At 40.1% G+C, this 15,181-nt stretch overlaps 1 protein-coding gene across 5 annotated transcripts in view; it reads right to left on the bottom strand.

Moving 5' to 3' along the window:
* Positions 1-15,181, bottom strand: part of LOC139142204 (NADPH oxidase 4-like) — a 66,182-nt gene that overhangs the window by 31,592 nt on the left and 19,409 nt on the right. For all 5 annotated transcript variants that reach the window (XM_070712064.1, XM_070712068.1, XM_070712066.1 and 2 more), the window contains exons 3-4: positions 8,821-8,916; positions 773-883 (exon numbers count right to left, since the gene is read on the bottom strand). In XM_070712064.1, coding sequence (XP_070568165.1) covers positions 773-883; positions 8,821-8,916 — 207 coding nt within the window. The remainder of the gene's footprint in view (positions 1-772; positions 884-8,820; positions 8,917-15,181) is intronic.

Here is a 15,181-nt window from a genome sequence, read left to right as displayed (position 1 = left end):
AGACTATCGTCGACCTCTCCCCTTCCGGATCAACCCCGTCCACCTTCAGACGACCAGGGATCTGGCAACAATCATCGAGTTTCCGTGACCCAACGGTAACTAGACACGGTCCAGTCGCGTCTGCGGCGTGTCTCCTTGCCCAGCTTCATTGAATTTGAGTTATACGCACAATTTATATAATACCCCGCAGTCCGTTAAAACGGTCGTTTAATCTGTGGACAAATGGACCTAAAAGGCCACTGACAATAACTAGTGTTAGAAATCGCAGCTTCAAATTCTACACTTAATTGCCAAAGCTTTTAAGACCCCAGGCAGACAGGGTACATCACTATGACGAGGAGACTGTAAATTTACTTTATGTCCTGAGTACACATGTTTTCAGAGTGAGGACGGTGTCACTTACAAGGCCCGATAGCTTCTCGAGTCTCCGGGTGATACTATCTAAGTGTGTTTTGTGATCTGTCTGTTACACAGCGCGTTAAGTGCTTTCGTTCCACTTGTCAATTGTATATGCTTTGATTAAGCGTTGTTGGGTCCGTGGATTCGTGGCGGAAAAATGCATTCGTTGTTGTTCGGACCTGCGACTGAAGTGTGTGTTGGGGTCGCTGTGAACCGCCGCAGTCTGAACCAAAGTCATTGAGCAATTGTGAACGAATGTAAAACGTAGTCAATGAATCAATATTGCAGTCCGACACCATACGATTAGAAAGACGACAAAATATTCGGTACTTCAACACAAATTTGGCCAAATAAGGAAATAGTGAGGGATTACCTTACGTGACCGTCTTAAAGACGTTAGCAGTGTTCGACACATGGGTAGCAAGACGAAGGCGCAGTTCAGATTCAAGACGTCGGCGGTACCTCTGGATATACACAGCCCTTTCTGCAAGAAAACAATGATAATTCATTAATGGGAACAACAACTGACCAGCAAATATAGTGGACCCGTTTATCTATCTATCTATCTATCTATCTATCTATCTATCTATCTATCTATCTATCTATCGCACATACGTATGTATGTATGAATGTATGTATGTATGTATGTATGTATGTATGTATGTATGTATGTATGTATATAGTATGTATGATGTATGTATGTTTGTATGTGTCTGTCTGTCTGTTTGTCTGTCAGTCTGTCTGTCTGTCTGTCTGTATGTATGTATGTTTGTATGTGTCTGTCTGTCTGTCTGTTTGTCTGTCAGTCTGTCTGTCTGTCTGTCTGTATGTCTGTCTGTCTGTCTGTATGTATGTATGTATGTATGTATGTATGTATGTTTGACTGATTGATTGATTGATTGATTGATTGATTGATTGATTGATTGATTGATTGATTGATTGATTGATTGATTGATTGATTGATGGAAGACACATATGCATTCTTATTGACCCCTCCTTGAGATTTAATATCGTATAATGAAATCGCTGACAAACAGGCAATATATGCATCGACATTATGTGTAATTGACAAAATATACAAGTCTATAGGAACAGAACTTGATATTTAAATGGATAAATTGAGAATAAAACAAGTAAATAAAAGTTTTTTAAACCGGCGTATAATTAAAACAACGGAACAACCTGACGTGTGGTTTCTATGTAATTTGCAACGGCGGTATTATTCACAGAGGAGGTTGATTTTGTATCCAGGGGCATTTTTTCTGCCTCGCCGGTTACTATTTTATATATTTCCGTAGCCATGTACAGATGGCTACCAACAGCTTGTAGCACGGCGCCAATACCGCCGATTGGGCTCCAAATCTACGCCGTGTAGTGTAAAACTTTCATTTCTCAGCGCTGGCTTTGAGCGACCCTTCGTTTTTAGTTGCACTTTTCGAAAGGTCAACATTCTTGCAGTTAGTGACAGCGAAAACTGAGAACATCAATGTACTGGCTGATGTGTCATGACCTTGAGGACATGGGGCATTCCCACGCTCTTGTTGCCATGACATCAACACTGTCGCGGGATGACCTCGCGAAATAGGTCACCTATTTACCTCCACTGTTGAAATTCCTCTCTTATTAAATCTACTGAACTAAAATTTGGTGCATCTTACCATATTTTTATATCACTCTTTTGTGGAATTTCTTACGAAGGTTATCTACAATCAAATATGAACTGCACATGCAGCTGTGGCTCACGGGAAAAATTGTTTTCATGGCAGATGGGGTCCCAACCTTACTTACTTTTCAAAAAGATAGGATTGGAAAAGGGTTTTCTAAGTGACAGATTCAGATGAACAAGTTACGGCGTCGCGTAGTTTTTTTGTGTTAAACGAAAGCATGTACACAAAATGCGTTACTTTGGGGATACTGGAAATTATGAAAAACATGGTGAATGAATATATTTTAATGTTAAAAAGCAGTTGGTGACCTTGCATATCACAGGCTTAATAGCAAAAGGTCAAAGTGTAGTATAGTTCAAGTGCACGAATACAAATGTATACTGTATGTAACGTTATAGTTTTCAAAGATTGCAGCGGCAGTCGGACAGCATTGCTCTTTTATCAGCCGCGGTCAACTCTTATAGTCAGAATAGCAGCATAAATATCAAGTTCATTTAAAGTCGCATGTATCAAAATCATGTCTTTCCTGGAAGAAATGAAATACAGAATCGGTCGTTTTGAACTCTTTTAAAGCTGGGATGACTAATGCGATATTTGTCTGACCTTCTCTTTCGTTAATGTACATGTATTCTGTGAGTGTGAATGTCTGTTTTCGTGGCATGAATCACCACCATTTTATCTCGCGATGGACCTTTTATTAGTTTTCTGACTTTCCCGCAAGTATGATGAACATTTCGAAACCGGTTGACGGTATTCTATAGTTGAACGAAGAAGGATCGCAATTGGAGGTGTTATCACGTCTGTTAACCCCGCATCTTTGGCCAAGGTCCCTGAACCAGCGTACATGAGACCTTCACATTTCGAGATAGCGCACACTTGGCTAATAAACAGAGTACATTTTCCGGTCTATAAATACCCGCGTATCAAACTTGATCGTCCTTTCCTCCTTGCAAATCCATAAACAGTTTATCTTGTAGCAGACTTTATCGTTCAATACCGTTTTTCAAATCACCACGGGCCGGGCTCGCACAGCGGGCATTACGTCAGCAAGCCTGGGATGACGTAGGTATTTTAGTACAAAAACCTGTTCTATTAACGTGGTACTGTTGCGTTTTGTTCAATAATTTCCAGTGGGTGTCAAATTTAAGCTAGACAGCAATAGTCCTGACCAAGCCTTATTCTTTATAACAAATTTCTTACAAAATACGATGAATAATTTAATAAATTTTAAGTTTGTCTTTTCAAAGGTTCACACAAGTGATACGGTACCACTTTCGGTTATAAGGATTTTCAGAACCGAAACTTTTTACGGATATTTAGGGTAAAATACTACTTTGATTTGATACATACACTATTAGTAAATAAGATCACAGGAATAGAATCCGAAGAGGAGGTGGTCAAAATACGATTCCGAGGCCAACTTGATGGAAAATAAGAATACCATTACATGTCGTCCGACTAACATCAAATTTTAAATTCCAAAGTACACACTTTCTTTTATCATTTTAAAGAATGCATAATCACGCAGATAGAAGTTTAACGTTGGCAGTCTCGCTGGATGAGTCTGATTTCCTGGCATCGCACGCGAATTCTGCTTGGCCGTACCACAAAATTTTATCCGGACACTTCTTGAGAAAAACCAAATCTCGCTTTCGCAACAGATTACGACCTAGTAGCTAAAGTGAACATTAGTAACATAATCAACGTGTATCATTTCAGCGCCCGGAAGACGCGACCATGTTTCAAAACGAGCTACACAAATCAGGCGATCAATTTCCCCGCTGACTGATTCACTACTTATTTATTTATTTGAATATTTCAAGACCGCTGTAATTAATTGAGAAAGTCAAACATATGTGTAAAGTTTATTTGAGAGCAAGGTAAGCCGATCTATCATCAGAGATGGCGATGAAAAGCGGTGCGGGTACGTTAGCCTTTGTACGGTATCAGCCATTCAGCTTTACGCACAAATCACCGCAAAACATTTCTGGTAAGTTGGTTTTGCGCCGGCGCAAAGTGGGGTAAAGATGTTACTGAACACTAATCGTGCAGTATATTTTCCATTTTTTTGGACGCTGTTTGTTTTGATATTATTTTGTAAAACGGCATTTTATCGCCATTTCTGGTTGTTAAAATTATCACAGAAACGTGCAGTTTCACGCTCGTCTTCTCCTAGCTTGGACTATAACTGAGAAATGTGGCCTTCGAGCGACTGCGGACAACTTGGCAGGCAGCCAAGAAAGGGTAACCGAAGCCATTCTGTTGAAATAGTATATCAAGTGCGATCGGAGGATGTTTTGAAACAACGGAGGTATTTGATGATATTTCGGGTGTTCATCGAGGGTGGTTCGCTAAGTGTTTTTAGACATACTTCTCCTCTCGTTCCCTCCAATGTCAATATTTCTTTACGACATCTCTCAGCAGAAAAAAAATCATGATTTGAATTTCTGCAGATTTGATAGGCTACTTCTATTCTGTCTATCCCGCTAGAATACATTAATCTGCACAAGCGTTCGGTACGACTCGTTTAATCTTGTACTGGACGCGCGCGCGCCAAAACTACTCGAGTTTGTCGTTCGTCCAAGTATTATTGACTAGATAAAGTTATGCAATCGAAAATATTTGGACAATTCTCTCGGAAGATTTATCGGATTTGAAAGAGGCGTCGTTATTCGGTATGGATTTGCTCATGCACTAAGATAAAAATACTACAAGCACCAATTTTATTTTGGCCGAATCTGCGTCTCTTCAAAACTTGCTTGCGTCAGACAAGCATGAAACCGCTCTGAAAATATGTCTAGGACTGTCTGCGTGACTCTGCTATCTACGAATGTGATAATGCGAATGCGATTCGCTCGATAATAGTGAAAACATGTATCACAATGAATTATACCTAGATATGCCAGATGAGGTTGACTACCAGCACCTTGTAAGGTAGTGTGCGCCTCGAAAGTTTAAAGCCTTAACCTTTGCTCACTTTCCTCGGTGAAACTTCAACCATAAACCTACTACCGAAAACCGGGTTCGCCGTGCAAAGTTTGGCACTAGATTTGGAGATTTGAAATCAAAATGGCCGCCATTCCTGTGTGAACTCTATGGAGAAAAATCAAATTTCCGATTTTCGAAAAAATTTAGTTTACTTTTTAGGAAAGCTTCCGAGGCGGCGAGTTGTTTTTCTATTTTACGAACCAGCAAAATCTCCCACTATTTCCAATGTCACTGATGATTTGGAGTCTATATTTTTACAAACTGTCCACGATAATGGAGGCATTACATTATGCAGACAGCGTTGACAGAACGAATTCTGAGCATTTCCACCCACTCTCAGAAGAAAACAAAAAGTATGAAAATATGCACCACAAACGTGCCCAAAAAGTTGCAATACAGAAGTATATATTTGCCGCAATTTCAAAAAAAAATCCAAATTGGCTAAAAAGAAAAGGCGATTCCGAGGAACAATTTAATTATTTTTCCTTGCCTTAGATAGTTCATAAAGAACATGTCGTGTTCTTGTATTCCAGTATTGTGGAGCTGGCAGACGCACTGAAGTATTTTCACCAAAGTCTTCTATGTCCGTCCAATTTAACTCAAAACTGTACGAACAAACCTTACAGTAAACTGGACTTTTTGGTATATCTTTAATGTCGTTCAGCTGCGCCGTAACTTCTTCAGACTAGAAATAGGTCAGACACGGCGCGTTGGATATTTAAAAGGCTCAACGCGCATCCAACGCGAGCAGTGCACCTATTCCACAAGGTGGAAACTCTACACATGTCCGTCAGAAGAATGTCTCCATTGTCCCCGAGCTGTCCCCGGCAAACGAGAGGCAGTTTACACGCTGTCTTTATTACTCCAATGCCATTTGATCGAGCACATAACAGTTTACTGAAAACATCAAAACATGCCATTCTTGTTATATATCTCCGCTCACAAACTATTACCCAAGTACACACTTTGTAAACTTCAAAGGACAATTACTGTCGAATCCTTTTCAATTTTATTGTCTTTGTTTTGATTGTATATTTTGCGTGAACTTTACTCCAAAGCCCTAGTTTTGGAAAATTGGGGTGGGTTTCGAGGTCCGATTTTCGGACATTTGCTCGAAGGATCTTTACATCTGTGACGTTTGAGAATTTATTGCCATTTTGATTCCCTTACATGTAATTATAAAAATATCAGTCAAGTTGGAAACCACTTAAAACCCTACACTCTGATGTAATGGTCGTGCGAAAAATTTGCGAATCGCTTTTTTTTTCTTGGACTAGGTCAGATCTCATCCACAGTTCTCTGCCGACACGTTACTACGCCGAGAGGTCGGGGCCTATGAATCTTGTATTCGGCACCAATAGATGAAGTTTATCGTTGTTTTGAGATGAAATGGGTTAAAAGGTAATTATTTCTCGGCGTTGTGTATATAACGATGACAGGACACCGCGTAGATCATTAGCGCAGGCTGCGGGGAAACTTGTGACCTCAAAAATGGCCCGAGGTATAAGCGTAAATGTTACCAAAAATTAAAAATTTCGCACAAGTATTAAATGAAGGTTCGCGTTTAAAAATGGTGTATTGCTATTCTCTTCTCGTACCCTCAATAGCCTTAAAGTCGTAATTCAGCGGTGTCCCTCAGCTGCCCCGCTGTCTTTACGCAGTCGGGTTCACTGAGAGGGGATTTCATACATTCACGTTGTCTGACGGGAAGCCAAGGACACTTACATCAAAGTCTGATACCAAACGGTCCGTCTTGTCTAGTATCTACACGGCTATTTGGTGTTTTGTGAACCCGTTGATGGGTATCTTTAGACTCTAGACTACATGTATTAAAGTAGGCCTGAGTACCTAGCTTGCTTCCAAAAAATGTGAGTTCTCATAACTTTATTTTCATCCCTGAACCGCAGGGGTTTCAAACAGTTCCGGTAACACGCCAAAACCTCGCTACCCAGATAAAATTTCCCCTCGACCAGTGTCAGTTGCTGAATGCTCGCCTTGTTCGAGGTTAGGAAATTTATTTCCTTCCGTTTCAAAGGTTAGAGCGTCAGAATCCGGCGAAAGTGTTAAAAACAGCTAAAATGTAAAGGTACGTGAGAACGACATTTGCCATGACAAAGTCCAGACTTCAGATCCGAAATTAATCGGGTTTCACTTTCCATGAAATGACTACAATGTCACTTTCCCCTGGAAGTACTTTACGGTATCAAAGGTACGGTATCAGTAACTTTAACCTTAACCTTGGTATAATGACTACTTCCTACCGGAAATTAACCCCTCAAATTAAAGATCAAACGAGGATAAGACACTTATATCGGTATACTTGTGGCAAGGATGGGTCGGGGGACTGGAAGTTGAAGTTCGACACTCATGGAGCGTACAGTCGCGTGACAAGGCCGAATAGCTCGTCCGATTAAAACATTCCTTCATCGACTTTCCAACTGCAAGACTCTAGAGATTTATCAAACGATTGCGTTCAGGGATCGTTGCATCCATATTCATCTACCATTTGCATACCACCAAATATGCTTGTTCAATATAAATTTCTTTACCCGATGCCTTTTTTCCGATAACCTGGTCGTGGTGCTCTACTTTTGACGGTAGATATCCTGACCTTCTGATGACCTCATACAGACATTAAACACGGTAGTCTGCTGTTAAAACACCTCGGGAAAAGCGCCAGAGGTTTAGTCCAGACACATGCCTCTTTTATGTTGCCACAGGCAACACAGATTCTCACTGGAAGACAATCTTTTTACTCTATATGGTCTTAACGACAGATCGAGGATAACTCATTAAGGAGCGGAGTCTCTGTACGCTTACTCCCTTCTCATTGCACGAACAGGATCAACTTCACAGATATTGGCAATAAAAGAGTCTACAGAAAAAGAGATCACGAATGATATTTTGTGCCATTCGTATCTAGGATTTTAGTTATTACAGTCTCGTTTGACAACGGTTAGCGTGATCGGAAAACGCTACACAGCTCACTTTCGATGTTGAAAGAAAAGCGAAGAATACTGAACTCTCTCTCTCTCTCTCTCTCTCTCTCTCTCTCTCTCTCTCTCTCTCTCTCTCTCCGGTGTTTCGTTAGGACTGGAATACTGAATATGGACTGATTTCAACAAACTTCTTCGTTCTATCACTCAGCAAAGTTTTCGATGCCTTTGTCAACTTGTTCCACTATGTGAAAGATGATATTGATGAAAGTATTGACGTTAATAGACTAGTCGTTAGTTTATACGAAGTCACATTGGGGGGGGGGTACGCAATTACTATGTTGTTGAGTGTTTCGCAGTTCCTTCATATATCGTCATCCTTCGGTAATAACCTTAGCGCGCGGATAGAACTTTCCCGGGAGTCCCACGGAGCCAAGCAAAATAAAAATCCACACACCTACGGTCCCTCTAGGGACCGCGACACAACATTCTCATTTCAACCAATAAAATTTCTACGTTAGATATATAGATCAGTGATTTCCTGAATGTTATTACCAGTATGTTCCGTAAAAAAAGTGGCAGTTATCGTTAACTAAGCCTAAATGCTTCTGGTGACAGTAACTGGTAAATATCTACGAGAAAATACGAGAAAGAAGCATAATGTTGTACTTTATTGGTGTCTGATTTCTCTCTGATGTGATTTGTTCAGACAATATCGACATCGACATGTGTCGTGCGCAAAACATTTGCATAAGAATACAGCTACTTATGACGTGTAGCGTAAATCCCATGGCAACAACCGATCATCATTAAGCGTGTTGTATTCTTACCCCAAGCATTTCGCGAAGGTAGAAAAACTCCGGCTCTGACTTGTACTTGCTGTAAGTTCTCCAAAACACAACGCCATTGAGTCCAAGCCAGGCAGCCTGCATAAAAGATATAATAATATTTTTTATTTGAATACATTGAAAAGAAAAGGTAGCAAAGTGGGGAATGTTTGTTCTTCAATCCCTGTAATTACCGAATGTAGCTAATTGCAAAGGCTACGTAAACTTAACGAATATTAACGCAGATGTAACAGAAGGTAACGAAATGGTACTTGCGTCATTTAATTCATTATACATCGTGGAAATATATAATGAATTCAACACACGAATGCATATTTGAAAACCTCAAGGTTGAATGCGCCTCAAGCACATATTTTAAGACCCTCAAATTCCCACAATGCGTTGCTGATCTGCTGCTTCTAAAGAGTCATTTTGAAGTCTGTAGAGCGAATGAAGTTTTTACCGCCATGGATTAATATTTGTGAAAATCGGAAATGCAATTTTCGCCACGGGGTCAAAGGTCATAGCGGCCATTTTGAATTTCAAAAATTGGTAAAACTAAGAGTGTTATTCTGATCCCAACCTGGAAAGGTGACCACCCCCCCCCCCCCCAACCCGATTTCTATTCTTGATTTAATATGAAAAGGAATTGTTTAAAGTTGCTTTGAGAATAGTTTTGGCAAAAGTTTGAAACTTTCTATTCAAAGCTCCATAAGCTGTGTCTTTTGGCTATTTTTTCAGAACTTTTGTTTTGTGGTTTCCCTACACTTTCTGCATTGAATCCCTAAACTGTAATTTAATGCCAAGTATTTAGCATATCAACACAACCTATATGAGTATAATCTACATTGTTATTGTTGAAAACTGTATTCAAGTCCGGACTAGAATTCATTTGTAAACAATAAAACAATGATCACTACACACATATAAGCTGTGTTGACAAAAAGAATGCTCGAAATTTCAGCATGACAAACGGATTAGGGTCAGACACGGTAGTTGATATACAGAAGCAGGATACTGAAAAACTTGCCACAAGTTACAGCTTATGTCCCTTTAAAGGCGCGTATAACGTTAATCACAAAACATTGAAGATAGAAATGAGCGACATAGAAGTGTAACTCGTCTTACTGATCATTATACATGTAGTATACGCATATACATGTAGAAAAAGAGCGCATCTGAACAAATCTAGTCTTAGTTTGGTATGGATTGTGAATATTTTGTTTAAGTTCTGTCGGTAGCTAATAAAACAGAGTAACTATCATGGGCACTGGTATTATCCGTTGATTTGTCGATATGAGCAAAGTTTAGCTTTAACCCATTTCACAAGGCATGCCAGTCGGGAAACGCCCGAATCGAGACAAAAAGGGTACCGTCTACAGCTGTCGGCGAGGTAACACGCTCGCATTATATATGGTCAATTGATGTATAAACTAAAGAAACGTAATACAGTAATTCTTGCAAGTCAGTATTTCACACGCAAATGAATCATTTGGAGACAGCGGCCCGGTTTATAATGTTGAGAGTGTTTACGGAAAAGTCGCCCGACCGGCTTGGTATGCATAATTATTTCAATAAACAAACGAAAGTTATGGAGATTTTCTGTACAAAAATCGTGGTGACACTACTTAAAAGAAACAACACTCCTCAAAGAAATGTGTTTCAGGGGACGATTGATAATGCTGGGGTCGCACTAATGTGAGCCCTCTAATGGGTGTAGTTTATCACCGCGGAGCCGGTACTACGAGGATCATCAAACATGCATTTAAGAATCTTGGAGACCGGCTGTGTAAATCAGTAGGGTTGTCCAGACTGAAAGTAATAAAAAGTACAAGCAAATGTGAGCTCGCACGTGTTTTTTGAAATATAGCGTAGAATATGAGACCTTGTTTTTCAGGCTCCGCCAATCCAACCAAAAACGCATACTTTACGGGGGCTTGAAAAAAGATGTCTTGATTCCGCACTGTGTTCAGTAAGGCAACCGGCTTCCCGTTAGACACACTGTCTTTTCCCCTTTTGGTGATACAATGTTGAATTAATTGAGTTTGATAATGTTTGAAGATATCGTTTTGCATTTACAGCCCCTCTATACAAAATCATTTGGACATATGATGTCGCTTTGCTACATAAATATATCTTTAACTCCAGAATCAAATGTTCATTACATTGTAATATAAAGTAAATACCGGTTCCAACGCCATAACATTCAAGTGACAGCCAAAGTAATACAGTTTACATGAAATTACTTCACATTTGTTGACACTGCTGATTCAAAGGATAATATTTTGAACCAGGGGTAGCTACCATCTTTACTCACCCAGGTCGTTTACTGATGTGTTAAAAGTTATTACAGTAATGTGTTATTCCTGCCTAAGATAGTAATAGCTTTCGATGAAACTTGACTACGTGTAAAAAAACTAGAAGGACAATCTCGTAACATTTTTTATAAAGTAGATTTAATTTCGATCGATTTCGGGTATTTGAAACGGTTTAAAATGATATGAGGTCGTGCAGTTTGAATTTGTGAGTATAGCGATTGCTACAGAACTTTCGAGGAAGTTGAGAAATTGTCCCCGGGGCCGGGTATCTAAAGCGGGTAATACGTTTAGCGATGTAGTCATTGCTTTGATTGTGTTTGTGTGCGATGTGTGACAGTGAGTGTGCGTTCTTCATGAACTCTACAGCGTGTGTGTGGAGAGGTCGACATTTTCTACATGACTCATACGAGAGAGAAAAAGATAAAAAATACGCATTGTTTTTGAGTGTGCACGTCCAGTTTCAAGAGTTGTGGTTGTTGTGAACTGCCGACAGCTGCCTTTCGATGATGACCACTTTCAACTATGACTTACAGATTGATATAAGGCGAGTACGGTATGTTGGCAAGATGTGCTCACTTTTGTCGAAATATCGAACACCACATTTCAGCTAAACGATAAGTTTTATGCACATTGGACTGATTCTATTACCGTTATGTTCTGTGATTTTTATGTTAATATGTCAGTGTGAATTTTTTAAATAATTATGGAAATATCCGGCTGTTACTGTGATATTTGGAGTGCACATCGGTATATTGACTTCCCTTTCTCTATGTACCCATTCAATCCAGCAAGTTGAATGGTTCTACCCTGACTTCAAGAAATGTAAATGAACGATTTTGCTTCAGGGTGACCAGTTTCGATCAGTTGTCACTTTGCTGAGGTCCTTGAGGTAGTGGTGGTCTTCCGGAATGCGATTGTAATGGAGTCATAGTGGGCTAATTTATGAAAAAGTAGGGGTCATGTTGAGAAATGGTATTATTGCAACCTTCCGTCGGTCCCTTGGTGAAAGCCTCGTCTGCGAGCGTGCATGGGACCTTCATTTCCTAAACCTCTAGGTTTGGACTCTAAAGGAGCTTATGCAGTATTTCAACTGTCAGCAAACTACTTCACAGCCATTCTTCATGTTGTCAACTACGTCTACTCCACCTTAATCGGCGGTTTTACAAACTATGAAAGCATTGGCATGACAGAACAAGTTCTCCCCATTATAAATAGATATATACCATGTGCATCAGTACTAGTGTTGCTCGATGGTATAACTTTTTGCCGTTACACTTTCCAGCGATAAATTCTCAAAATAAATCAGAGGTGCTGAGAAAAATCTAACAAGAGCGACGAATATCCGGACTATATTCAAAAGTCGTAATGGTTTAAACACCGCTTGCGGTGGGGAGAGCACACCTCACTCTGCTGTCGATGACCTTTGACCCTGGAGCGAGTGAGTCACGGGTCTGTCAGACTCGCTACCGTATATCCTCTCTCACGTCCCACGGAGTTTTATTCCAGAATCCCTGAACCTTATGATAGCCCTGCCCGTCGCGTAATGCGAGATGCATGTGCAGGCTGTTTGCATTTGACCCGCTTATGCCATGAACTGTGATGCAAAAGACTTGAAGAAACATTCACATTTTCCATGTTTATGTACTGATGGCGAGGAGGTAATTTTTAGAAAAACGGCAGAGTAAACGTGTATTGTTCCTCATTACCACCACAAGAAATTCAAGTCTATTATCAGTTATCATGCCCCGGGGTTGGATCCAAACATGTCTCTTTACTTGACCTTGCTCCTGAGCTCGACTCTTGAAATCAACACCTTATCGTCTGGTGTGAGAAAGTGAACTCAACTGAAGATCGACGCGTGCGCCATATTTGGTATCGTGTGCAAACTTTTTGCATTTTAATTCATGATTTATAAATAGTGTCGGCTCTTCCATCGATTTCCCCAGTTTGTCAAGTTAACAATGTAACGTTAAGATTTTTCATTTGAAAAAGCATCTCTCGTCAATGTATTTATTTTACTATAATTGGGTATTTCCTGTTTTTTATTGTCGAAATAAATTTATCTTCAATTCGATGGTGGAAACAGCTGTGCATCTACGTGGCAAATTTGCACAAATAAAATTCCCCGAGTCATAAGTTCTTCCTGGGTCGCGCTAATGAACGTTGGCCAAAAAAATTCGATGAATCATTTTTATCGTCCGTGTAACGTACAAAACACTATCTTCGGAAACAGCTATTCAAAACAACATACTGCATTGACGTATCGTAGATGCTCAGAGATTAAGCATCAACATGGAAGTAGCGGCCAGACCTAGCCTAGTGTCTGGTTAGTCTAAACCCTCTCCGTAGTTCTGCATGGTATCCCGAAACTTACTCAATGTAATTTTCTTCTAGGTTGTAACATTTTCACAGTCAAATGTGCAGCTTTATTGATTTTATGGAAAATCGGAGCCCGAGACTAGCTGCAAATGTTGGGGTACGTTACCAAAGCTACTGAGATGTTCTAAGCTAGTTCCTGGAGACCCTTCCTTTCTCACTGGGTGAGCTTCCAGCGTCAAAATCTATGGACACTGTCACTTTTTTGGCTGTGAGTTTGAGGGAGAATGTTTTTCCCCACTGACAGAAATCGGCTTGATTTACGGTAAAGTGAAGGACAGCTTAGAATGGACACAGTAGTGTTTACTTCACTGTTAACTCCTGCTGAAATCGAGAGTTCAAGAAACACGCATCTTGCTTAGACGGTCCATACGTGAGGGTTCGCGAAAGCATTGCTAATCTGTATTTGATCATAAACATGCCCCTACACCATGGCCTGTGATATAATTTCCCGGGACACTGGCTTGTTGACACTACGGGAATTTACACGAGCGTGAACTGCGCATTCCCTGCAGAAAGCTTGTGGCGCTGAAAAGCCCAACGGAGAGAGTGGTCTCATTGTTGGAAATGATCGTATCGATATTTTATACCTCGTCCGTTTTTGTCTCGAACGTTGGTCATTTTGGAGGCATCATGGCCCAGTGGGTACGGTACTTGATTCGCGATCAAAGGATGGTGAGTTCGAGATTCTAGGATGGTGTTGCGCCCTTGAGCAAGGCACTTAACTCCGTATTGCCCGATTGGGTGGTGGGTTATGGGTACCTCATCCTGTAATTGGGCTTCTCCCCATTGTATGATGGGCTAGATAAAAATATCCAGGGGTAGCGAGCCAGTTGGTATCAGTCAATCAGCATCATTCTGCAAGTCTGATGGTTTCACTTGTTATGCCAGTAATAGCATATGGTTAATTGCAAAAACTAAAATCTACCTAAGTGCCCATGCTATTTATCTTTGAGCCAAAACATCAACATTGACATCAATTATTCCTTTAATTTTGAGCAATTTTTCTCGCTACTTATATTTCCAGATACTGTATCTGTAACGTGTAATGTGACAGGTTTTCACAATTTCGTTGTACGGAAGTTAACATTGCCACAAAAACAACATCCCGGATGTGTTAGGGCAATAAATAATTGATAATGACTCACCATAAATTTATTTGCATATTAAAGCAAGGCTAATGAATACATTAAGCTTTGCATAAAATAAATGTATTTATTTATTTATTTATTTATTTCTGAAACAAGATATTATCACACAGCATTCGATCACCACTGTTCTTCCATGTTCTTGGGTTGGAAAAGGTGGACCATGTGGAACTCGGAGCAACAACCAAACAAACAAATTCAGTTCGGATTCTCTACAACCTCCGCTTATGATTCAGTTAAGCTTGTTTTGGCCTGAATCGACCTTTACACTAGTGTCTAGTCCCAGACAGAAACATAAACACTTCACTGGTTTCTAAACTCAGGTGTTTTTTTTTCAGAAAACGGAATCATAAAGTCAGTCTTTCCGTTCCAATGTATCGGGGTGCGGAGACAACATTATGTAATAGTTGTGTGATTTTTCTCGTTCGCGAGCACATCTGTGTATATGACTCTCTCTCTCTCTCTCTCTCTCTCTCTCTCTCTCTCTCTCTCTCTCTCTCTCTATATATATATATATATATA

This window comes from Ptychodera flava, chromosome 10 (genome assembly GCF_041260155.1).
Source record: "Ptychodera flava strain L36383 chromosome 10, AS_Pfla_20210202, whole genome shotgun sequence".
NCBI classification, from domain to species: domain Eukaryota; kingdom Metazoa; phylum Hemichordata; class Enteropneusta; family Ptychoderidae; genus Ptychodera; species Ptychodera flava.
The sequence above is the reverse complement of the archived record's forward strand: the minus strand, read 5'-3'. Positions and strand labels throughout refer to the sequence as shown.